The following is a 23204-nucleotide window of genomic DNA, read 5'->3' on the forward strand; positions in this document are numbered from 1 at the left end:
ACAAAACACCTCAACTCAAAGCACACAAGAAGAACTACTGCTACCTTTAGTATTTAAGCTGTTCATATTTCTTTTTTTTTTTTTACCAGTTTTTTTTTTTTTTTTTTTTTTGACAGGTAGAGTGGATAGTGAGAGAGAGAGAGACAGAGAGAAAGGTCTTCCTTTTTGCCGTTGGTTCACCCTCCAATGGCCGCTGCGGCCGGCGCATCATGCTGATCCGAAGCCAGGAGCCAGGTGCTTCTCCTGGTCTCCCATGCGGGTACAGGGCCCAAGGACTTGAGCCATCCTCCACTGCCTTCCCGGGCCATAGCAGAGAGCTGGCCTGGAAGAGGGGCAACCGGGATAGAACCCGGCGCCCTAACCGGGATTAGAACCCGGTGTGCCAGCACCGCAAGGCGGAGGATTAGCCTGTTAAGCCACGGCGCCGGCTTTAAGCTGTTCATATTTCAACAACAGGAAGAGGCTTTCGTCCCATCAGGGCTGCGGCACAGTGAGTGCTCGCCAGCCACGAAGGTGCCTCGTATTCATCACTGCCAGGGCTGTTGGCGATCCTATAGGGAAAGCTTGTCTTCACTTCAAAGACCACAACACCAAAGACCCAGAGGGACCTGCTTTGCCTAAAGCCACACGGCTAGCAAGTGGAAAAGCTGAGCTTTGGTCCTAATATTATTCTACTTTGTTGATTCATTTGTGCAACTGTAATCTTAAATGTCTGCTCTCGGCCAGGTTCAGCTCTGTTGAAAGCCCATTTCCAATGAAAAATGCCATCGGTAGGTAAACTTAACAAGCACCCTGGCCTCACACTTGCCACACACTCTGACACTCTAATAAACCACTGGCATTTCTTCTTTGCTTACAGATTCTTCAAAAGTAGCATAGCCAACACAAAGCTGAGGAAGTGACTGGCCCTGACCCAGAAATGGATGTGCTTTGCAATAGGAAGAAGTCTCTGATACAGTGCCTGGGCTGGCTGTCAATCATGCTAGTGATTACACTGGGGAGTAGGGCCTTCCCCTCTCCCCGACTGATGCCAAGTGGCAATATGTAGGAGGGGGGAAACTGAGGATAGGTCTGTGATGTGAAGAGAATGCAAACAGACCAATGAGGGAAACATTCTCCTGTTGCTGTGGATATCCTTACTCTTGCAGGCCAACTGTTGTCTGTCCAGGGAAAATAAGAAAACAAGAAACAAAGGTGCACACGTTTTTCTGCCCTACAAATGACAAATGAGAACATGACTCAAGGTAAAGAAAGCATCTTTGATAGGTTTATTGGTCCATAACTTTAAATTAATTGAGGTAAAGAAACTTTTTTAAAATTTACAAGCTAACAGTTTATCAAGCAATACAAATTTTTTTTTTACTTCCAAATATAATACTAATCCCATAGTAAACAATGGACAGTATTTTTATACACAGTTATATGAAAAAAAAAAAAAACTGGACCAAAACTTCGTGCCAGCATCTACAATTCAACAGAAACAGCTTTGCATTTGTTTGACAATCTCTGGGTTCCACATCTACAACAACAGGGACATTATTTTTCAAGTCCCAGGAGCTTCATAAAAAAAAAAAAAAAAAACTTCTGGAAAGAAATCACTTTCTCATCAACACGCATTCTCTCAAGCTCGTCTGTCACAGCTTTCGTTTTGGCTTTAGTGGCAGCAGAAGGTGACACAACACATGGAGGACTTTCTCAATGCCTTGGAAGGTGACTGCTTTTAAACCTTTAAACAGAAAGAGTGGTTCCTAAAAGTAGGAGATACAATCCATAATTTGGACAGGGCCCAAGCAAAAGTGTGTTTTAAATCTCTTCTTTAACAGTTAAAATCCAAGTTAGAAAGGTTGCTGGCAGTTTGTTTCATGGGAATGTATCAGATGGACATCATCTCTCCACGCATTCAACATTCAGAGATGAAGGGAGCAGGTGCACAGACGTACAAGGGACCCGGATCTATGGGATCTACAGGACCAGGATCTCAAGAGGGGTCCAGGTGAATGGTGCTCACTGCTAAGAGCTGCTGGTTTATTATCTAGTGAAGGCCCAGGCAATGCTTTTCTGGACCCCTTCACATTTTTGTTGGCAAACTAATTTCCTGTCTCCCCTTTGCTCCTTCTAGTATCATTTCTGAGAGGCTGGTGTGAACGGTGAGCAAGCCAGCCCAATAGGGCAGTGGACAGGTATCACCTGCTCTGGGCCGACCCACAGACAGCCTGGACTTACCTGGTGACAGGGCAGGGTCCCCCGGGAGAGGTACGTAAGCTATCTTCTTTATAACTGGTTTTAGTAGTAAAAGCTCTGCTAAAATTGGCTCAATTCTGGGATTCAACATACTCGGTTTTGCATTTTTGGCATTTCAGCTGTGGAGAATTTCACTCGGAAACATGTGGCGCCGAGGTCCCCACAGTACTGGGAAAAGCTGTTCTGTTGAGTCGGAGCCAACCTCGAACCCTGTTAGCATCCACAGAGTTCCCGGCTTCTGCAGGACGCATTCGTGGTGACTCCCAGTCCTCTACGACAGAGAGCGTGCCAAGAGGAGCGGTTTTGCGGTCCCTGTGTTTCCTTACACTATCCAAAGTATCATTTGGCAATAGCAATATTAAGGTTTCTCCTCCCAAAGGCAACCCTGATCATTTCCGGGGAGACTGAGAACGGAGGATGTCTGATCTCTAGTTTTTCAGCTGAATGACCGCTTACTTTTCTAAGACTCCTTCTACCCGGCATTTTAAGAACACGAGTTGAAGGATAAGGCATATGAATAGGTGTGGACGAAGTCTCACCAAGGGTGGAGTTAGGCTTCTAACAGTCTGTGGCATTTTTTAAATTCTGGATTTGTTGATTTTCAAGTGCTAAATGCATACGACACAGATATGCTATTGGCCTTGTTATTTTCTTTCAAAGCTCTTAGTCACAAACCATCTATGGTGGTTAAGAACTACCTGGGTGGCATCTCTTTTCTGCCGCATAGAGAAGGCGTTGGACGGTCATACCCAGAATGCACTGCAAACACATGATGAAGAAAGACCAGTCAGGCGTTGTCACAAAGCCCCTCTCCCTCTCCTTTACGAGTGTCGACAGCCCTGCACACACTCTGAGACGTGCGACTATGAGGAGTCCGGACAGCCTTACAACCAAGCTCAGATCCCTGATGGGGTGGGTAGGTGAAAAATCGGGTCCCTGCATTCAAAGAGAGAACAGAACAAGACAACACGCCCAGCCCACGCTGTTAAGTGTGGCCCGGGAGAGGATACAGTTTCCGAACAGGGAAACCAGAGGGCGAGTCCAACCCGTGGCCATCTGGCGGACTGCTGACAGTAAGGAGACAACCCCCACATTCTCAACTTCACCTTGGAATGAGGCACTCAAAGCAGTGTTACTCCAGCCCTATGATTCGCCTACTCAGTTTCCAAAAGCCTCACGAGCAGGTGTCTGGGAAGGCGGGGTTGGAATGGGTGTGCCCTGCCTCGATGATGACAGGCAGGGAGGAGTCACCCTGGAGGGCGGCTGGCAAACCCACTGAGCCAGAGTGAAGGCAGTCCCGAGCCTTCTCGGCACCGAAACGGACGAGGCCGACACAGCCCCAGAGATCACTGCTGACCCTGTTCTTCCTCCCCTCACCAGCTCAGGACAGAGTGGGGAGACTGTCCCTTCTGCCCTCTCACCATTGGTGTCAAAGCAATGCCATCGATGGCAGGACCCTGTCACACACACTCACAGCATTTCTTGGGCTACCACCCTGAGAGAAACCCCACTGCAGACTGCTACGTGGGTACCACACTTTCGTCCTGTTGCTCCATCACAGAGGCGAGCAGGTGTGCGTGGAGAGAACAGCCTCAACAACACCTAGAACGCACTCTGGCTGGGGTGGACGCGCGCCATGGGAACAGACTTATCTTCCACTCGCCACGGTCCCCAGACTCACGCTGGGTTCTCGTGACGTCAGCTGAAGCAAGGAGTCTGGAGTTTAGTAACTCATAGGGTGACTTCGCCTCCACCATCCCGCTTTCCCCAGGAATCCCTAACCCTTACTCAAGAGTAAAGGCCTACCCCAGCCCTGGCCGGGTGGGTGGCAAGTTCGCTCCTCAGTTCAGAGCTGCGGTTCCCTGTTTTGAGCAGACCAGCCCAGAACCTTCCAATAGAGCCACCACACTGCCGGGGAAGGCTGGCGCCCACACCTGCTCTCTTCCACAGCCTAGGCGTCTCTAAAATCTGCTTCTAGCAATTCTCTTCTCTCCTGTAGCCTGGATTTTATTTTAAACTAGGTGAACAACTTCGACTTTCCTGGGGCAGTGCTAGGGATGGCTTTCCAAGCCGCTGTGCCTGGTGCATTCAAGCCTCAGAGCCGTCTATGTCAGTCTGCCTGGCGAAGGGTGTCTTTCAGAGGAAATCTCACGGGAGACAAAAACCGATAAGGACCAGTGGCCTCAGGACCACGACCTTCTGTGGAACCAAGAGGGGCGGGCGGGGAAACCTCTGCGAGGCAGTCTTTGGCTCAGCAGTCTCTGGGTTCCACTGCTCAAAGGCAATCTCCCTCGTGCTTGGTCAGGATGAAGAGGCTGGGGCCTGCTGGAGCCATCGGGTGGGAACGGCTGGAGAGCCCCCTTCTCTGCCCACCGTCCCCTTCCTCCTGGCCAGCCGCCTCGCCTCATTAGATGCCAGTCCAAGGACAGGGGCGGGAGTCCCTTCTCAGGAAGGGTGCTTCCCCAAGCAGGTCTCTAATGTGTGTGGGGTTTCCTAGCTTATCCACCAATAGCATGCCTGGAGGACAGAAAGCTCGCCTTGTTCCATCTCTCCCTGTTGTCTCAAAGCACAAGAGTACCCCACGGGGACCAAACACATAGAGCAAGACAAATCGCCAAGGAGGTGGACTCCCTTCAGAGCCCGTCTTCAGCCTGCCCATGCACCCCTCTCCCTACCCCACGGCTCTCAGCTGATGACTCTTTGGAAGGACTGCCTCCTTCCCAATGACCCATTGCACAGGGCTGTTTCTGGACTTTGGCAATTAGCACGTGTGAGGGTCTGACATCCCGGCCACTCTTTCCCATGGTTCTTTCCAAGCATTCATTACACTGGACAATTTTTAAAGCATACAACTCTACAAGGCAAAGCTTCAGGAGTTCCACAGACGAGCAGCCGCTGCTGGGTCAGCCTGGCATCTTCCAGCGAGGATCAATAAGGAGCTGTCCACCCACGCACTCCTCAGGACACACCCCGGTTCTACCAGGCTCCACCCAGACAGCCAGACCCACACCAACACGATGGTTTAGAGGTAGAATGAGATGCTGACTCACCACTCGGGCGTGGATGGGTTGCTCTTCACCTTCCACTTCAGTGAATCATTTCTAATTGTACTAAGCTGGAAATTCACATCTAAGAACTTTAGCATGGCACGAGTGGGGTTTAACAGTACCGGCAAGTACCAATGGATATAAAAATTGCCACTGAAACCGTGACTTTGTCAACCATGACACACCAGAGTCGAACACTTCACTGCTGTCCAAGGCTGTCCCCAACAGCATCTCAGCGGTGGCCGATGCAAGGTTAACCGTACAGTTCGAAGTAGGATGAAGTGACTTCCACACGCCAGTATCTGCAGGTGAACTTTGCGTACAAAGCAGTGTCTTAACACAGCTCTTTCATTAGAAACAACAACGGACCACCACCACTTGTTTGGGGCTCAGGTCTCTAGTTTTGTAGGGAGGAGCCACAGGTGGAAGAACACAACTAGGACACGTGTAGCTTCATTTCAGGAGGGGGGAAAAGTGAACTGGATGACAAATCCTGTTTGATGGTCTTGTGTTGATTTGAAAAGTACACCTGGTAATCATCTGAGATGGAGAACTTTACACACAGCCAGCAGCCCCCAGCAGGCCCCAGGAATTTAGCTGCAAATTACAGAGGTCCGAGCTTAGCTAGAAGCAAACAGCTCACCGTCACACTGATCTGTGAGGCCCACCTGGATACTGACTTTTCCTCCTGACCAGGAAATGTTAAGGGTTAAAGCACTTAATGTAGAACATTCTGTAGTGAATTTATAAATTTTAACCGTGGTTAACAATACAACGCCCAAGCTCTCTCATCAGAAGGTTGCCCAAACACTCAGTGGACACAGTAGGAGATAGCAAGCTAGGTGTTTGTGGCGAGGTAAAAGGCAAACTGCACAAAGCAGACGCTGGAGGTGGGCTTTGGTAACTGCCCACTGATTTCAGCAGGGGAGGGGCTGCTCTGACTTCAGGACAAAGAGCTTCCCTGTCGGGTGTGTTCCCTGTTCTGCCGACAACTGGCAAGCAAAAGAAAAACGATGAAGACCTTCACGGAGAAAAACGCACCATTTTTTTTTTTTTCATTTTACACACACAAAAAAGTTGCTAATCTATTGCATTCTGGTTTCAGAATCAAGTTCCAAGAGCATTGCCCTGGGCTCCCCGAGGCACCACATAGGACAGGGACTCTGGCTTGCTCGCTCAAGCATGGATGCATACAGACAATGATTTCAATGGCCCTATGGGAACTGGAAGCAATCAAACGGCTGTCATTCAACACAGGCAGGCTGCAGGCCACGCTCAACAGCTACAGGCCACGAGACGTTACGGATTCCCCACAGAGGCGCCAACACCTCCTTCCAGGCAGAGACAAGTCACGGCCCGCAGAGGTCCATTCCAGAGCTGCCCCATCTCCACGGAAAGCAACAGCTGCCTTCCATTCGTGCCTCCTTCCAGTCCTGGAAAAGCAGGCCCCAGATCGCCTCCCACAGCGGGCAACTTGGCTGTCCCCAAAGAGAACACTGTCACAAGACGTGAGGACATCGGCTGGGGGCTGTTGTGTCCCTCAGGTCCAAAAGCTCTGTAGTGTTCGGTTTCCTTGGTTCCTTCGCAGCACAGGGGTTTGCGGCTTCTGCTGCGAGATGACCATGGCCTCAGGCTCTGCCAAGGAATAAATACGGATGGAAAACACCTGTGGGATGAAGGGGGAGGGAAAAATACACAGAGGAGAGATGTTTCTGTGGTTGTTTCCCGACGCCACCTCTCTGGCACTGCAGGGATGCTCCGGCCCGGGGTGCCGTGCCCTGGGTAGGTAGATGAGTCTCTGTCCCAAGGAGGAGCTCACTTGGCCTCTTGCTTCTCCTGTAGCAGTGGAATAATCGACTCCCACGCCATGAGGCACTGCAATGACAACAGGTGCACACAGGGTCAGCATCAGGTTTCAGATCTCGGGGCCAGCTGCTCGGTTCCGTTCTCACCTACCTTTCCATTGTCAATCCTGTTGGGTCACCTCGGTCTAGCAGCTCCTACAGGTATCACCCGTTACTATAATCAACAGGGAGGGTAGAGGCGCCTGTTTTGAATGCATAAGCCCCGCCCCTGTGAAAGGTCACAATGTCTCTATGGGGCTCAGCTCCAGGGAGTGGACATACACTCGCAGGAAGTTAAGTCTTTCCCTTGAAAAAGCAGAACAGAGCCCAGGCAGGAAGGCCTGTGGAGGTCCTGGGTTCTCAGCGTGGGTGGTGACACCGATGCGGGCATGGACGGTGCTTATGTAAGACAGCAAGGGCGCCAGTCATAATGGGATGGGCCGATGACAGAGTCTCAGCAGTGGGAGCCCCACTCTTCTTCCCCAACCTCACATCTGCTTGTTAGGGCCACTGCTGGGCTTCCCGAAAAGGAGAATGCAGGAAGGAGACCCAACGTCTGTTGAGTTTTATTACATCCAAACAGTTACATATTCTGCATTCGGTATCACCAGTCCTCAAAGCTTCTCCAGGAAGTCACACCATGATTCTCTCTCTCTCTCTCTCTTTTTTTTTTTTTTTTTTTTTTTTTTTGACAGGCAGAGTGGACAGTGAGAGAGAGAGACAGAGAGAAAGGTCTTCCTTTACTGTTGGTTCACCCTCCAATGGCCACTGTGGCCGGAGCGCGGCAGCTGGCACACCGCGCTGATCCGAAGCCAGGAGCCAGGTGCTTCTCCTGGTCTCCCATGCGGGTGCAGGGTCCAAGGACTTGGGCCATCCTCCACTGCACTCCCGGGCCACAGCAGAGAGCTGGCCTGGAAGAGGGGCAACCGGGACAGATCCAGCACCCCGACCGGGACTAGAACCCAGTGTGCCGGTGCCCGCAGGCGGAGGATTAGCCTAGTGAGCCGCGGCGCTGGCCTCTCTTTCATTCACACTCACACACACACACGCACACAAACACACACTATTCATTTCACAGATGAGGAACATGACACTTGGGTTAAAAAGCTGTGCCAAGACACAGAGCTCGTGATTCCAAACTGACGTCCTTTCCACTACACAAAGCTCTTTTCACTCCAGACCCTCGAGAAAGGCCAAGCACTTGGAAGCCTCTGGCACTGTCCAAGAGCACCTGCTTCCCAGGGATGATCCCCCTCTGAACATGAAGGGGAGGGCAGGTGGACGGCGCTGGGCCTTTGTGCGAGTCATTTGGGGAGGCGTTCTGAGGAGGACAGGGGCACCGTCAGGCCAAGCTGGAGGCCCGAGTGGTGCAGTTGCTCCCTGACTCCTGAGTGCTGGGGTTCATCACAAAAAGGGAACGATGCAGACACTCGATCTGCTTGGTTCTGGAGCAGCGGGAAGGCCGCTGACCCATGGAGGGAAGAGTGAGGGGGTCAAGGAAGCAACGCTTGCTGAGTGCCTACCACGTGCCAGCTGTGTTGGAAGTACCCGCACGTGCTCTGTTTGGCTGTATCTCCCCAGCCCTCCAGCAGGGAAGGACCATGCCCATGGCAGAAATGAAGAGACAGGCAGCGAGAGGCAAGCGCCTCGCCTGAAGACACAGCCAGCCAGTGGAGAAACACGGCCTTGTTTTCCCGTGGGGTGACCGTTGCACCTCTGGGCAGGCAGCACTGTTCCCGAGGGGGCGTGGATGGCCCTGTGCCCCTGGCTGAGAGCCGATGGGAACGGCTCCAACTCGTCGACGCATCCCAGCCAGCTCTGGTCCTGGCGCAGTCACTCTCGAGCAGGGAGACCCTGGGCAGAGTTTTAAAACCGTGCTGCCCCTCAGCTTCTCTGGCTTTAGACTGAGGATCATGACTCCCACCTGACTCTGTTCTGGTGCAGGTGAATTCCAGGAGGACCTCCCGCAAAGCGCCCAGGGCAGTGCCCGCCCAGAACCATGGCAGGGGCTCCAGGAGGCGGCAGCGAGAAATGGAGCACGCCGCCTTTCTCCTTCTGCTTCGAAACAGTCCCTCCCTGTGGCCTGACGGCCCACGGCTCCGCCAAGTGAACTGGAAAAGATGCAGACACACCGCCTGCAGCCAGAACCATCGAGGTCTTCATGAGACAGGGAGGTTTCCAGTTTGGGATGGGGAGGAACTGCTGCAACTGCGGTGTTGAGTAGCTGAGTTAAAACTTGTCCGGAACACTCAGAGGCTGCTCTGCTGTTCGATTTCATGCCTACAAGTTACTTGTCGAACTACGATCAGGTCTTTGCTCCATATAACTGGAAGTTTTGAAGAAAGCAAGATTCTCTAGCAAAAAAGGATCTGGGGGCTGGACACACGAGGAGCAAACCAAGCTTGAGGAGACTGGGCTAACTTCCTGAGAGTCCCTGAAAGCACACAGGTACTTACCCTGACATCCACAAATCCAAGGAATCCTTGAATCAAACTTTTTTCCATTTTTGTTTGAAAGGCAGAAACAGAGACAGACACAGGTATAGACAGAGATCTTCCATCTGCCCCAACAGCCAGGGGCCCAGAATTCCATGTTGGTCTCCCATGTGGGTGGGGAACCCAAGTACCTGAGCCACCTCCTGCTGCCTCCAGGCACTGTGAATGTGGGCAGCTCCAGGAGCCTCTTCACTGATGCACCAAACATCTGTCCCTAAAACTGTTTTTAATTCAACTGCTTTGCTTTCTTTATTTCAGGTATTTAAAAACATTACTTCAAAGTCTATTTTCAAAAAGACAGTATTTTGATTAGGAGCCTACAGGCGTCACCAAATGACCCGAGGGGTCCCTGGCCCAGTGGAAGTGAGGAATCTGCGTGCAGAAGCCCAACAGCACACAGTAACCCCGGAGCCTCAGCGTGCTGGTGGCAGCCGTGTCTCCCTGATCTGCCAAGAGCGAAGAGGAAACCGCTGCTTCCACGTGCAGTGGTGCAAGGGAAAGGCCCGTGAGCAGGCGGGATGGGGGCGTGCCTGGCGCTGAGACCAAGCAGCTGAGGGAAGGAGCTGGCACCAGCAGCATTCTCGCTTCTGAGTTCCGGGAAGCCCTCGCTGAAGGCTCCATTGGAAACTGCAGCCTCGGGGCCGGCCTTGTGGAATAGCAGGGAAGCCGCCACCGCCTACAATGTTGACATCCCATATGGGCACCAGTGCATGTCCCAGCTGCTCCACTTAAAATCCAGCTCCCTGCTGATGTGCCTGGGAAAGCAGTGGAAGGTGGCCCAAGTACATGGGCTCCTGCCATCCACGCAGGAGATCTAAATGAAGTTCCAGGCTCTTGACTTCAGCCTGGCCCAGCCCTAGCCATTGTGGCCATTTGGGGAGTAAACCAGCAGATGGAAGATCTCCCCCACTATCTCTCCTTCTCTCTGTAACTCTGCCTTTCAAATAAATCAATAAATCTTAAGAAAAAATAAATAAGAAGCAGCTGCAGTCTCGTGGGGCACATGGATTACCTTCTCATAATACTGGATGTTCTTGTCAGCCATGCCCATGAGCAGCTGCCGGAAGTCCTGCCTCTTGTTGTTCTGCCACCTCTCCATGTCGGCTTTCAGATCGGCGTTGAAACACTCCATCCGGTCCTGACACGTCTCCACATCTGCTGGCACCTGGAAGGAGGAGCCACACGTGGGTGCTGCATCCAGGCGACAGGCACCTCAACATCGAGCTGAGGTGAGGAGGGGAGGCCACACAGGAGGGGAGGCCAAGGCACAACCGCCAAACGCTGCTGGCGAGCGCCTCCCTCTGTGGGCGTGCACTTGGAAGCACAGCCTTGGGTTTTCAGCTCGAAGGAGGCGCTCTGTAAAGGGGCTACCCTAACCCAGGTCTGCAAAGCCATCCCAGTAGAGACTCATGGGGGAAAACACCCCGCTTACAAACATGAAGCCCTGGGTCTGCGGTTCCCCACCTGTTTGGCTTTTTTCGAAACACACAGAGCATCTGACACTGTTCTCCTGCGTCCCTCACTGGAGCTAGCAAAGCAGCAGGTTTTTCCTGGGTCCCGTGGACCAGGCAACTACCTGTGCAGACTAGTGATGCCTTTTCCTGAGAGTCAGAGACTTAATGCAGAGGACTTGATCGCACTCCTCCTCTGATCCCCACCTTGCAAATAAACTGAGACGTGTTTGTGCTCCTCTAGATAGCAGAGAACCCGAAATGCACAGTTAGACAAGTCTGAGAAAGGAGGAGGCAACGTATTTCTGTGTATCAAAAGAATCCGAAATATAACAAAGAAAAACAGGGTAGGCTATTTCATGTTGTTCTGAAAGAGCTCTGGAAGGCTCTCACGAAAGGGAGCGATGTCCTGTACTTCACAGCTCGCACTTGGCTTTGGTGAGTTTCACCCGTTCTGCACAGCTGGAGAGGCCTTTGTGCCCAGAGGGACTTCAAAGCACAGTCACTCAAGTGTTCCAACCGGGTCCTGGAGGGTGAGCAGAGGCTCCAGAAGCCCAAAACCTGGGCAAAAGCCCCGTGGCCAAACACTTCCCAACAGCAGGTGGGGCCTTGTCCGCTTCCTGTGCTGCGGCCATGAACCCGGGTTGAATGGGTCAACTCTGAGCAACCAGGAAAGTTTCACACTCCAGTCTTAGGGGCAAGGCACTGACCAACAGGGCACCAGCACCGCAAGGCCGGGCCTGAGGGTGCTGACCACCTGCAGGACGCCCGGCCATCTGCCGCAACAGCCTGGAGATGGCAGAGGAACCCATGAGGAGGAGAAGTGGCAGAGCCAAGGCAAGAGGGTCCAAAGGCGCCCGACGCTGAGCACTGAACTTGGGTAAGGCAAGGATGAGTTGGCAAGAAAGACAGCCTCAGACATCCTGGAAAACTTAAAGGAACTTTTGGAGTAAGCATTTGGTGTGCCAGCTCAGACGCCACGTGGGACGCCTGTAGCCCACACTGGAGCGCCTGGGTTCAAGTCCCAGCTCTGCTTCTAACGCCTGCTTCTTGCTGACGTGCATCTGGGATGCAGCAAATGATAACTCAAGTACCTGGGTCCCTGCCACCCACGTGGGAGACCCAGAATGAAACCCTGTATTTGATCTGGCCCAGACCTGGCTGCTGTGGGCATCTGGGGACTGAAATGGCAGATGGAAGATCTCTCTATATATCTATCAAATAAAATGAAAATAAATAGAACATTTTTGGATAAAAGGAACTTTTTTTTTATGGGAACTTTTTTTTTTTTGACAGGCAGAGTGGACAGTGAGAGAGAGAGACAGAGAGAAAGGTCTTCCTTTTTGCCGTTGGTTCACCCTCCAATGGCCGCCGCGGTAGGCGCGCTGCGGCGCTGATCCAATGGCAGGAACCAGGTGCTTCTCCTGGTCTCCCATGGGGTGCAGGGCCCAAGCACTTGGGCCATCCTCCACTGCACTCCCTGGCCACAGCAGAGAGCTGGCCTGGAAGAGGGGCAACCGGGACAGGATCGGTGCCCCGACTGGGACTAGAACCCCGTGTGCCGGCGCCACAAGGCGGAGGATTAGCCTATTGAGCCGTTGCGCTGGCCAAGATAAAAGGAACTTTTAAGAAGAGATAGGATGCCTTCTTCAAAGCGCATAAGCTGCTCCCTCGGATGCCAGGGCTGGAGTCACTTTTGCCCATCGCTGCCAATTCACCAACTGCTTCCCTTCTCTCCTCCTCTGGCCTCCTCTCCTGCCAGCATCTGGGTGAAAGTGGCCGGCCAGCCACTTCCTGTTTACCTAACAAAGCTGCTGCACAGAGGAAAAACCAGGCTCTGAAAACGAGCCTCACTGGTGCGCAGTGCGAATAGGTCTGATTCAGAGGGTTTCTCACCCAGGAAGGGTGAGTCCTGCTCACAAAAGGTGGGTCCTGCTCTGCAGACAGGCATTCTGGTCTAAACCACAGCTCTGAAGCTACACGTACGATCGCCTGAGTCCCCCTGGGAAATATTTGGCTGAACATTTTCACAACACTGTGTTTGACCTTGGGGGACCAGAGGTGCTTAGGTCTCAACAGGCAAATCTCATCTCCTGGTGCCCACAGTCCAGTTGGGTATGAACTGGCCCAGAGGTGGAGCTGTGAGATGTGGCGGTGCTCTCCCTCCACCCCGAGCCTGGGGTTCATACGCCGAGGAGGGTCGGGGGCAGATGAGCCGGGGTGAGGGCAGGCTCCCGAGGAGACAGCTCCAAGGCCACTACTTCAAGATGGCAGCAGTGGGACAGGTGACCCTGGAGGAAGGGCACCCCACGGCCACCGCCCATGCAAGCGACCTAAGAGAGGAGATGCCTGGGCCCACCTGGGAAGCAGCTCCCAGGCCAGGCCACAGGGTCCTCAGAGGCTGTGGAGGGAACTCCGGCTGGCGAGGCAGGGACCAGGGGTAAGAGGAGGAGAAGCCTGGAACTGTCCCGAAGGCAGGTTTTCCGAGGCCCATTTAACTCACACACACACATGCACACACATGCACACACGCACACATGTACACACATGTACACACATGCATACATACATACGCACATGCACATGCACACATGCACACACGCATACATGCATGCACACACATACACACATACACACGCGCATGCACACACACGCATACACACATGCGTGCACGCACATGTATACACACACATACACGCGCATGCACACGTATACACGTGCACACACACATATACACGCATACGCACATGTGCACACACATGTATACACACATACACATGCATGTGCACATGTATACACATGCGCGCGCACACATATGCACGCACACACACACACACACCCGAGAGAAAGGAAAGGCCTTGTGCCTCCTCTGTTGCAGCAGACTTGCAGAGTGTGACATCCCACACCGACTACTTCCTCCCCACGTGCCTGGCCTCTGCGTGTAATAGCACCATCCACCTTGTAACATGGCTATGAGGTTCAGTGAGATGCCTGGGGCCTGGTACATACACGACCACTCCAAAAAGTTCACAGAAACAAGAATTTAAAAATTGGGTGTTGGTGTTTCTTGGCTCTGGCCTTGCCCACCCCGGCTGTTGTAGGCACTTGGGGAGTGAACCAACAGATGGAAGACCTCTTTCCATCTCTGCCTTTCAAATCAGTTAAAAAAATATTTAACACCAAACATTTTTGAAATCCACACATAAAAGGGGAAGTTAATAGAAATGTATATTGTGAAGAAATTACACATGGATTTCAAATTTTTTCAACAAAATAAATACCACTTAATTCCATTTTCCACAAATATTTTGAAGTCTCTTCATATAAAGATCAATAAATGTTTGTTAGTTCAATATTGTAAATGGCTGTTCACAAAAGATAATCTATCATTTTCATAGCCTCTCAAGAATATACTATTGAGCTTTATCCCAACAAAAATGATTTTGTTTTCTTTTTAAAGACTGATTTATTTATTTGAAAGGCAGAGTGACAGGAAGAGAGGGAGAGACAGACAGGGAGGGAGGGAGAGAGGGAGGGAAGGAGGGAGGGGGAGAGGGGGAGAGGGGGAGAGGGGGAGGGGGGGAGGGAGAGAGAGAGAGAGAGAGAAAGAGAGAGAGAGAGATCTTCTATTCACTGGTTCACTCTTCAAATGACCACGACAGCCAGGGCTGAGCCAGGCTGAAACCAGGAGCCTAGAACTCCACCCAGGGCTCCCGCATGAGGAGCAGGGCCAAGCACTCAGGTCATCCTCAGCTGCTTTCCAAGGTGCATTAGCAGGGAGCTAGACCAGAAGCAGAGCAGCCAGGACTCAAACTGGTGCTCATATGGGAATGTTGGCATTCCAGGCAGCAGCTTAACCTGCTGTGCCAAAATGCCAAGCCTCTAACATGATTTTCACTTTCTTTTTTTTTTTTTTTGACAGGCAGAGTGGACAGTGAGAGAGAGAGAAACAGAGAGAAAGGTCTTCCTTTTGCCGTTGGTTCACCCTCCAATGGCCGCCGCGGTAGCGTGCTGCGGCCGGCGCACTGCGCTGATCCGATGGCAGGAGCCAGGTGCTTCTCCTGGTCTCCCATGGGGTGCAGGGCCCAAGGACTTGGGCCATCCTCCACTGCACTCCCTGGCCACAGCAGAGAGCTGGCCTGGAAGAGGGGCAGCCGGGACAGGATCGGTGCCCCGACCGGGACTAGAACCTGGTGTGCCGGCGCCGCAAGGCGGAGAATTAGCCTAGTGAGCCACGGCGCCGGCCGATTTTCACTTTCTAAATATCAAGTATTACGTGCATATGTTTGAATACGTTCTTTCAAATGTTATGCCACTCTGCCCACACTACGTCACCTTGAGACCGCATCAGGCATCGGATGAGGCAACACGAACTGGGAAATGGTGTGAGACTGCGCCGGGCACCCGTGACCAGGGTGGTGACTTTCACACCAGAAGGTGGAGGAGAGAGGAAGCTGCCATGATGAGGACAGAATGGACAGATTTGGCAACCAGCTGTCCATGAGAAGTCAGTCACAGGAAGTCAGGGAGGAAACAAGTTTCCAATCTGGGTGAGGAGGATGGCAACAGAGCCACACAGGGCTCAGGACAAACAACAGGCCCACAAAGAAAGAAGCTGTAGCCAGGGGAACAGACATTTCTCCAGAGACGACCTACAAATGGGCAACAAGGACATAACAAGATGCTCAGCATCCCTGACCACTCGAGAAATGCAAATCAAAAGGCCAAGAGACACCACTTCACACCCACCAGGATGGCCGCGATCAAGACACCGGAAGAACCTGTTGGAGAGAACGTGGGAAAGTGGAGCCCTTGTGCAATGTTGGCAGAACTGAAAAACGGCACAGCTGGGACAGGCACTTGGCCTGCCGGTTAAGATGCTGCTTGGGAACCCTGCATCCCACAATGAGTACCTGGGTTTGAGTTCTGGCTCTGGCCCCGAGTCCAGCTTCCTGCTAATACACACACAACCAGAGAGGCAGCAGGTGATGGCTCAAGGACTTGGGTCCCTGCCAACCACGTGGGAGACCTGATTCAGCCCTGGCTGTTGCAGGCATCTCAACAGATGGGAAATCTCTCTCTCTCAAATCAAATCAAATCAAATCAAATCAAATCAATACTGGTACAGCTCCTGCAGCAAACAAAAATGGAGGTTCGTCAAAAACGTAAAGATAGAATGAGCATATGATCCTGCAGGATTCCAGGTTCACGGTAGCATTATTCACGACTTGGGGAAGCAACGGAAGTGACCAGCTATAGAGGAATGGACAGACCACTCTGGTCTACACACACAGCGAGATCTTACTCGGCCGTAAAAAGGAAGGTGATTCTGAGCCTTGAGGAAGTGAGCTAGCTGCAGAAGGGCAGACATGTGTGCTTCCGCTTGGAGGCCACAGCAGTCAAATTGGTAGGAAGTAGAAGGGCGGCTGCCGGGGCCGGGGAGGAGGGGTGGAGAGAGGCTGAGCTCTGGAGGTCGCCCGGCTGGCAATGCCCATGGCTAATGGGGGGGCCCCGCTTATCACAGGATACCAAGAGGAAAAAGTCAACAGATCAGACCTTGACAGACAAGAACTTACTAGGAGGGAACAAAGCTTCATTCTTCTCCTTGGCTCCCTGTCTCTCCTGAGCATTTCCCTCGCAGGAGATGGGCACTAGGGTGATGGGAAAGAGTCGGGTAGGTTTGATTTGCACATTTTTGTGTGCTGGAGAGCAGGACGGTAACCTAACCTCACTCAGTCTTCATTTACAAATGTGTCACTGGGGCAGGCACTGCGGTGCAAGTGGGTTAAGTTGTCACTTGGGAAGTCCACATCCCACGACGGAGTGCCAGGTTGAGTCCCAGCACCTCCACTTCTCATCCAGCTTCTGGCTAATGCATCCTGGGAAGCAGCAGATGATGGGTCAAGTGCTTGGGCCCCTTCCACTCACACGGGAGATGCAGATGGCATTCCAGGCTCCTGGCTTTGGCCTGGCACCAGCCATAGCTGTTGTGGGAATTTGGGGAGTGAACCAGCGGGGAGATCTCTTCCTCTCTCTTTCTCTCCCTCCCTTCTCCCCCTCCCTCTCCCTCTCTCTGATGCTCTGCCTTTCAAGTAAATGAAAATAAATAAAGAAGCACATTCAAATGTATCACTGAGTGCTTTCTAAGTACCAGGCAGCTCCAGGCCCTAAAGTCTAGCGAGGTTTGCTTCTTGCAGTTGGCTGGACGGGGCACATTATCCACTCCCACAAGGAGGAGGTCAGTAAACTCATTCTAGAGGACACCAGGAAGACATAACCCCAGGACTTGGTGGGGAGCAGAGCTCAGAGCTGCTGTGGGACAGATTCAAGGACCAACGACAGAACCAGTCCCGGGTGGTGGTCCCCTCAGCCCGACACTGCCAATACAGAGCTTCCTGACTGGCAATGTGGGGATGGCAGCAGCATCGGCCTGCCAGCCCCTGGGGAAGCCACAGCCCCAGGGCTGGTCACCATGAGCTTCAAGCAATCAGCGTGCCACGCAAGCATTCTCAGTTTCCAGGTGAGTGGTGAGGGGAAAAGACAGTTGGGAAAACATTGCGATGGGGAAGATCGCAAAGAGGCCACTGGAGCGGCAACCAGAATGTCACTTTTGGTAACCCAAAAGAACACTTTAAAAATAAATAAAAATAAACTTCTGAGAAAGGCAGGTGAGGAGGCTGGGAGAGGCGAGTTCGTCGGCTGCATCGAGAGCAGACACACCGAGGACAGCAGAGCCAGGAGCTCACCTGCATGGGGACCGGCAGGAGCTAAGAGACACGGAGACGGGAGACCCAAGGGAAGGTGCACTTTCTCTCCCCGAGTTCCCTGGTGGTCACCGTCACACACTGACAAAAGCCAGGGCCTGCCCGTCAGTGGAGCAAAGACTGCTGGGAGCCCTCGTAGGAAGAGGGAAAGACCACTGATGCCAGTCCCACCGTTTGTGAGCTGGGCACAGAAGCCGCACAATTCCCCGAGCACCGCTTCCTCATCTGTGCGATGGAAACCATGTAACAGAAGGCTGCGGTGGGAATGAGTGAGCACTAGGGAGCTGCCGGGGCTCTGCCCGGCTGTGGCCAGGGGCGCCTGGCTTTGCAGCCAAGCTGAGATCACGGCTGCCGCGGAGAGACCTGGGAAATACCAGGCGGCGGTCCTCACTTGCCCTGAGTGTGTGAGTACCCCGGATGACTCGCTGAGCTCACATGAGCAAGCCTCCTTGCAGCCACTGCAGAACCACACCGCTCGCTGTCCATCCCGTCTCCCCCGTTCCAGAACGCTAACCATTCTGCTGGTTCTCGGAGCTTTTCCAAGTCCATGGCCTTGAAGATTGTCCAGGTGAGCCTGGTTTCTATTTCCCTCCCCTGCTTTTGCTCAACCGGAGCAGCTCAGCACATTCTGTTTGCTGCTCCTGTTCACCTCCAGGCAATACCTGGGTCCTCCCAATAGCATGCAGGCTCCTGCCCAGGGAGCACCTCCCCCTCCACGCCCACATCACCCACTCCCAGCAGCCTCTGCACCTGGCGTCACACCTGGGACAAGGCCACCTGTGGCTCAGGGCCTAACACAGCTCCTTATTTTTTTTTTAAAGAATTTAAAAATTTCAAGAATTTAAAAGGCAGTCCTCCTGGCATCCATTACTTCTTTTTGAACAAGTGACAAAGGTCTAGAGGAAGGCAGCCAGCTCCTTCCTAAGTGCTAGCATTTCTCCAACCTCAGAACCAGAATGGGACACAACCCACAGCTCTGGGAGTAAACCACCTCTGGGTCTGCGGCGTTTTCTCAAGCTCAAAACCAAAGCACAACTTTAAATTCTGCAGGAGCAACATTTCCCCTCGGCTCCGCAGCGTCATCACATACACACACACACACACACACACCGTCCCCTAGTCTCACACACACACACACACACATATACATACGCCATCCCCTAGTTTCTCTCTCACACACACACACACGGTCCCCTAGCCTCACACACACACACACACACATACCCCATCCCCTAGTCTCACACACACACACACACACGGTCCCCTAGCCTCACACACACACACACACACACCGTCCCCTAGTCTCACACACACACACACACACCGTCCCCTAGTCTCACACACACACACACACATATACATACGCCATCCCCTAGTTTCTCTCTCACACACACACACACAGTCCCCTAGCCTCACACACACACACACACACCCCATCCCCTAGTCTCTCTCACACACACATACACACGGTCCCCTAGTCTCTCACACACACACACACATACCCCATCCCCTAGTCTCTCTCTCTCTCTCTCACACACACACACACACACACACCCCATCCCCTAGTCTCTCTCAGACACTCACACACACCCCATCCCCTAGTCTCTCATACACACACACACACACCCCATCCCCTAGTCTCTCTCTCACACACACACACACACACTGTCCCCTAGCCACACACACACACACACACTCTATCCCCTAGCCCCCCCACACTGTGCCCTAGACACACACACACACACCGTCCCCTAGACACACACACACATACATACACACACACACCGTCCCCTAGACACACATATACACACACACACCCCATCCCCTAGACACACACACACACACACACACACGGTCCCCTAGCCTCACACACACACACACACACACCGTCCCCTAGTCTCACACACACACACACACACACACCGTCCCCTAGTCTCACACACACACACACACACACATATACATACGCCATCCCCTAGTTTCTCTCTCACACACACACACACAGTCCCCTAGCCTCACACACACACACACACACCCCATCCCCTAGTCTCTCTCACACACACATACACACGGTCCCCTAGTCTCTCACACACACACACACATACCCCATCCCCTAGTCTCTCTCTCTCTCTCTCACACACACACACACACACACACACCCCATCCCCTAGTCTCTCTCAGACACTCACACACACCCCATCCCCTAGTCTCTCTCACACACACATACACACGGTCCCCTAGTCTCTCACACACACACACACATACCCCATCCCCTAGTCTCTCTCTCTCACACACACACACACACACACACCCCATCCCCTAGTCTCTCTCAGACACTCACACACACCCCATCCCCTAGTCTCTCATACACACACACACACCCCATCCCCTAGTCTCTCTCTCACACACACACACACACACTGTCCCCTAGCCACACACACACACACACACTCTATCCCCTAGCCCCCCCACACTGTGCCCTAGACACACACACACACACCGTCCCCTAGACACACACACACATACATACACACACACACCGTCCCCTAGACACACATATACACACACACACCCCATCCCCTAGACACACACACACACACACACGGTCCCCTAGCCTCACACACACACACACACCCCATCCCCTAGTCTCTCTCACACACACACACACACACGGTCCCCTAGCCTCACACACACACACACACACACATACCCCATCCCCTAGTCTCTCTCTCTCTCTCACACACACACACACACGGTCCCCTAGCCACACACACACACACACACACACCCCATCCCCTAGTCTCACACACACACACACCCCATCCCCTAGTCTCTCATACACACACACACACACACGGTCCCCTAGTCTCTCTCTCTCACACACACACACACACACCGTCCCCTAGCCACACACACACACACACACACTCTATCCCCTAGCCCCCCCACACACTGTGCCCTAGACACACACACACACACCGTCCCCTAGACACACTCACCCAGCCTCTAGCCACACACACACATACTCCATCCCCTGGCCCCCCGACACACACACTGTGCCCTAGACACACACACACACCGTCCCCTAGACACACACACACACACACACACCCACACCCCGTCCCCTAGACACACACACACATGCACACACACACACATACACACAGTCCCCTAGCTGCAGGAACTTGCTGCTTTTCCCTGGGCCCCAGTTTCAGAATCACAGGGAGGGTCATGGGGCTGGAGAGCCACTTCCTTCCTTGGGGGAGAGAAAAGGGATCAGATCTGCACCCCATTCCATGGTTTCACAAAAACCAATTTCCCCTCCTCACTCTCTGGGGGAATTTTTTTCACACTGTCCCTCCCAAACAAGGTAAGCTCCCAGCCCCCACCAGGTGTGTTAACACACGAAGGCCCTCAGGTGGGGCTCTGGGGGTGGGGTGGGCCCTGACCCACCTCCTCATAACCCTGGCGCCAGCCTCTCCACCTGCAGCCCCCAGCTGTGAGCACAGCAAAGCTGGAGCTGATGCGCTGATGCCCAGCCGCCCGCTGAGTACAGGTGGGGGGGCAGGGTGCTCCAACAGGTGTGGGGGGTGCTGGAGGGGGAGCGCAAGGACACAGGGAGACGCCTGAAACAACGCGGCCAGAAAAAAAGCAGAGAAGGTTTTTTTTAAAAACGTGAGGGGCAACAAACCCAGAAAACTAAGTGCATTCGCATCCCTATGGGACTGCATAGGATGAGCCAGAATGGACCTGCCACTGGAGCACCTGTCACCACGGGGGATGCAACCCCGAACACTTCGAGCTGTCACAAGCATCACACGCAGGAGCAAAGTGAGGCCCACAAAAGCTCCTGAGCCAATCAGCATGAGCTGGGGGCCAGCGTCGGCGCCGCCGCTAAGAAATCCTGAGCTCTTTCTGCCAAACCATGGGAGACCTGGTCAGGCTGCCAGCGAGGGTCTCCTCTGCCCGCCCTGGGAGCTGCTGCCTCAGACCGAGGACAGGTGCACAGTTCCTGCTGCACCCACTGCTCAATGACACTCCCTGGGCAGCATCAGCGCAGACCCCGCTTTGTCTTCATCCAGGACAGTTGTTACGGAAGCAACCAAATCAGCCTTGGCCTGGCTCAATCCCACCAGAGGGAAGGAGACCGGAGAGCCTACGCAGCATGCTGAGAGGAGGCGGAGGGGTGTGGGACCTACCAGTAGACCCTGTGAGCTGGGAAGAAGCCCTTCCCCACTTGTAAGAATCCTGGTGGCCAAGAAGATGAGTGTAGGCACTCCATCAAGCACTGGCAGCAGAGGGCTCACCCCGGCCAGCCAGGACACAAAGCTGGGCGCCCCAGCAGCAAGCAGAGCACTGCTCCAGGGCTAATGGGAACGGTGCTGGCCAGTGAGGAATTCCTTGGGCCTATTATCCCTAACCTCAGCTCCTGGCTTTGGAAAGGATGAACATCAGAGAACATCATCAGCCTCTGAGAAAGCTGGTATCCCTGCTGCCCACAGACAGGTGCGGACTGAACTACTTCAGTGAGAGTTCTGAAGGCCAGAGGCAGAGCTTGCTGGTTTCTCCTTTCCTCCCTGGACAGGAAAAGTGACTTCAGCTTTGTTTTTTTTTTAATTTTTTTTTAAATTTTCTTTCTTTCTTTCTTTCTTTCTTTCTTTATTTTTTTTTTTTTGGACAGGCAGAGTGGACAGTGAGAGAGAGAGAGACAGAGAGAAAGGTCTTCCTTTGCTGTTGGTTCACCCTCCAATGGCCGCCGTGGTAGGCGCGCTGCGGCCGGCGCACCGCGCTGTTCCGATGGCAGGAGCCAGGTGCTTCTCCTGGTCTCCCATGGGGTGCAGGGCCCAAGCACTTGGGCCATCCTCCACTGCACTCCCTGGCCACAGCAGAGAGCTGGCCTGGAAGAGGGGCAACCGGGACAGAATCCGGCGCCCCGACCAGGACTAGAACCCGGTGTGCTGGCGCCGCAAGGCGGAGGATTAGCCTGTTGAGCCACGGCGCCGGCCCCCAGCTTTGTTTTTTAAAATATCTAATTCACACACACATACACACACACACACACACACACACATATATATATATAAAGCATGTAATGTCTAATAGTAGAAACACCATGTAATGATTACCACAAATTAATTACCACATCCATCACCACCCACAATGCGCATTAGATCCCCAGCATGTATTCATCTTGTAACGGAAGGTTTGTCCCCTGTGACCTACATCTCCCCAATGCTCCCAGGCCCCAAGACCTGGAAACCACCATTCTAGTCTGTTTCTATAAGTTCAACATTGTTAGATTCCACATGTAAGTGAAATCATAGTGTTTGCCTTTTTGTGAAGTGACTTTGATCTTTGTATC

General features: G+C 53.0%; 1 protein-coding gene across 1 annotated transcript in view; it reads right to left on the reverse strand.

Moving 5' to 3' along the window:
* Positions 1-1261: 1261 nt before the first annotated feature.
* The window catches only part of SNX30 (sorting nexin family member 30), a 150168-nt gene continuing 128225 nt past the window's right edge, over positions 1262-23204 (reverse strand). The window contains exons 8-9 of the mRNA XM_062207743.1: positions 10640-10792; positions 1262-7163 (exon numbers count right to left, since the gene is read on the reverse strand). Coding sequence (XP_062063727.1) covers positions 7104-7163; positions 10640-10792 — 213 coding nt within the window. The 3' untranslated portion in view covers positions 1262-7103. The remainder of the gene's footprint in view (positions 7164-10639; positions 10793-23204) is intronic.

This window comes from Lepus europaeus, chromosome 12, assembly GCF_033115175.1.
Source record: "Lepus europaeus isolate LE1 chromosome 12, mLepTim1.pri, whole genome shotgun sequence".
NCBI lineage: Eukaryota > Metazoa > Chordata > Mammalia > Lagomorpha > Leporidae > Lepus > Lepus europaeus.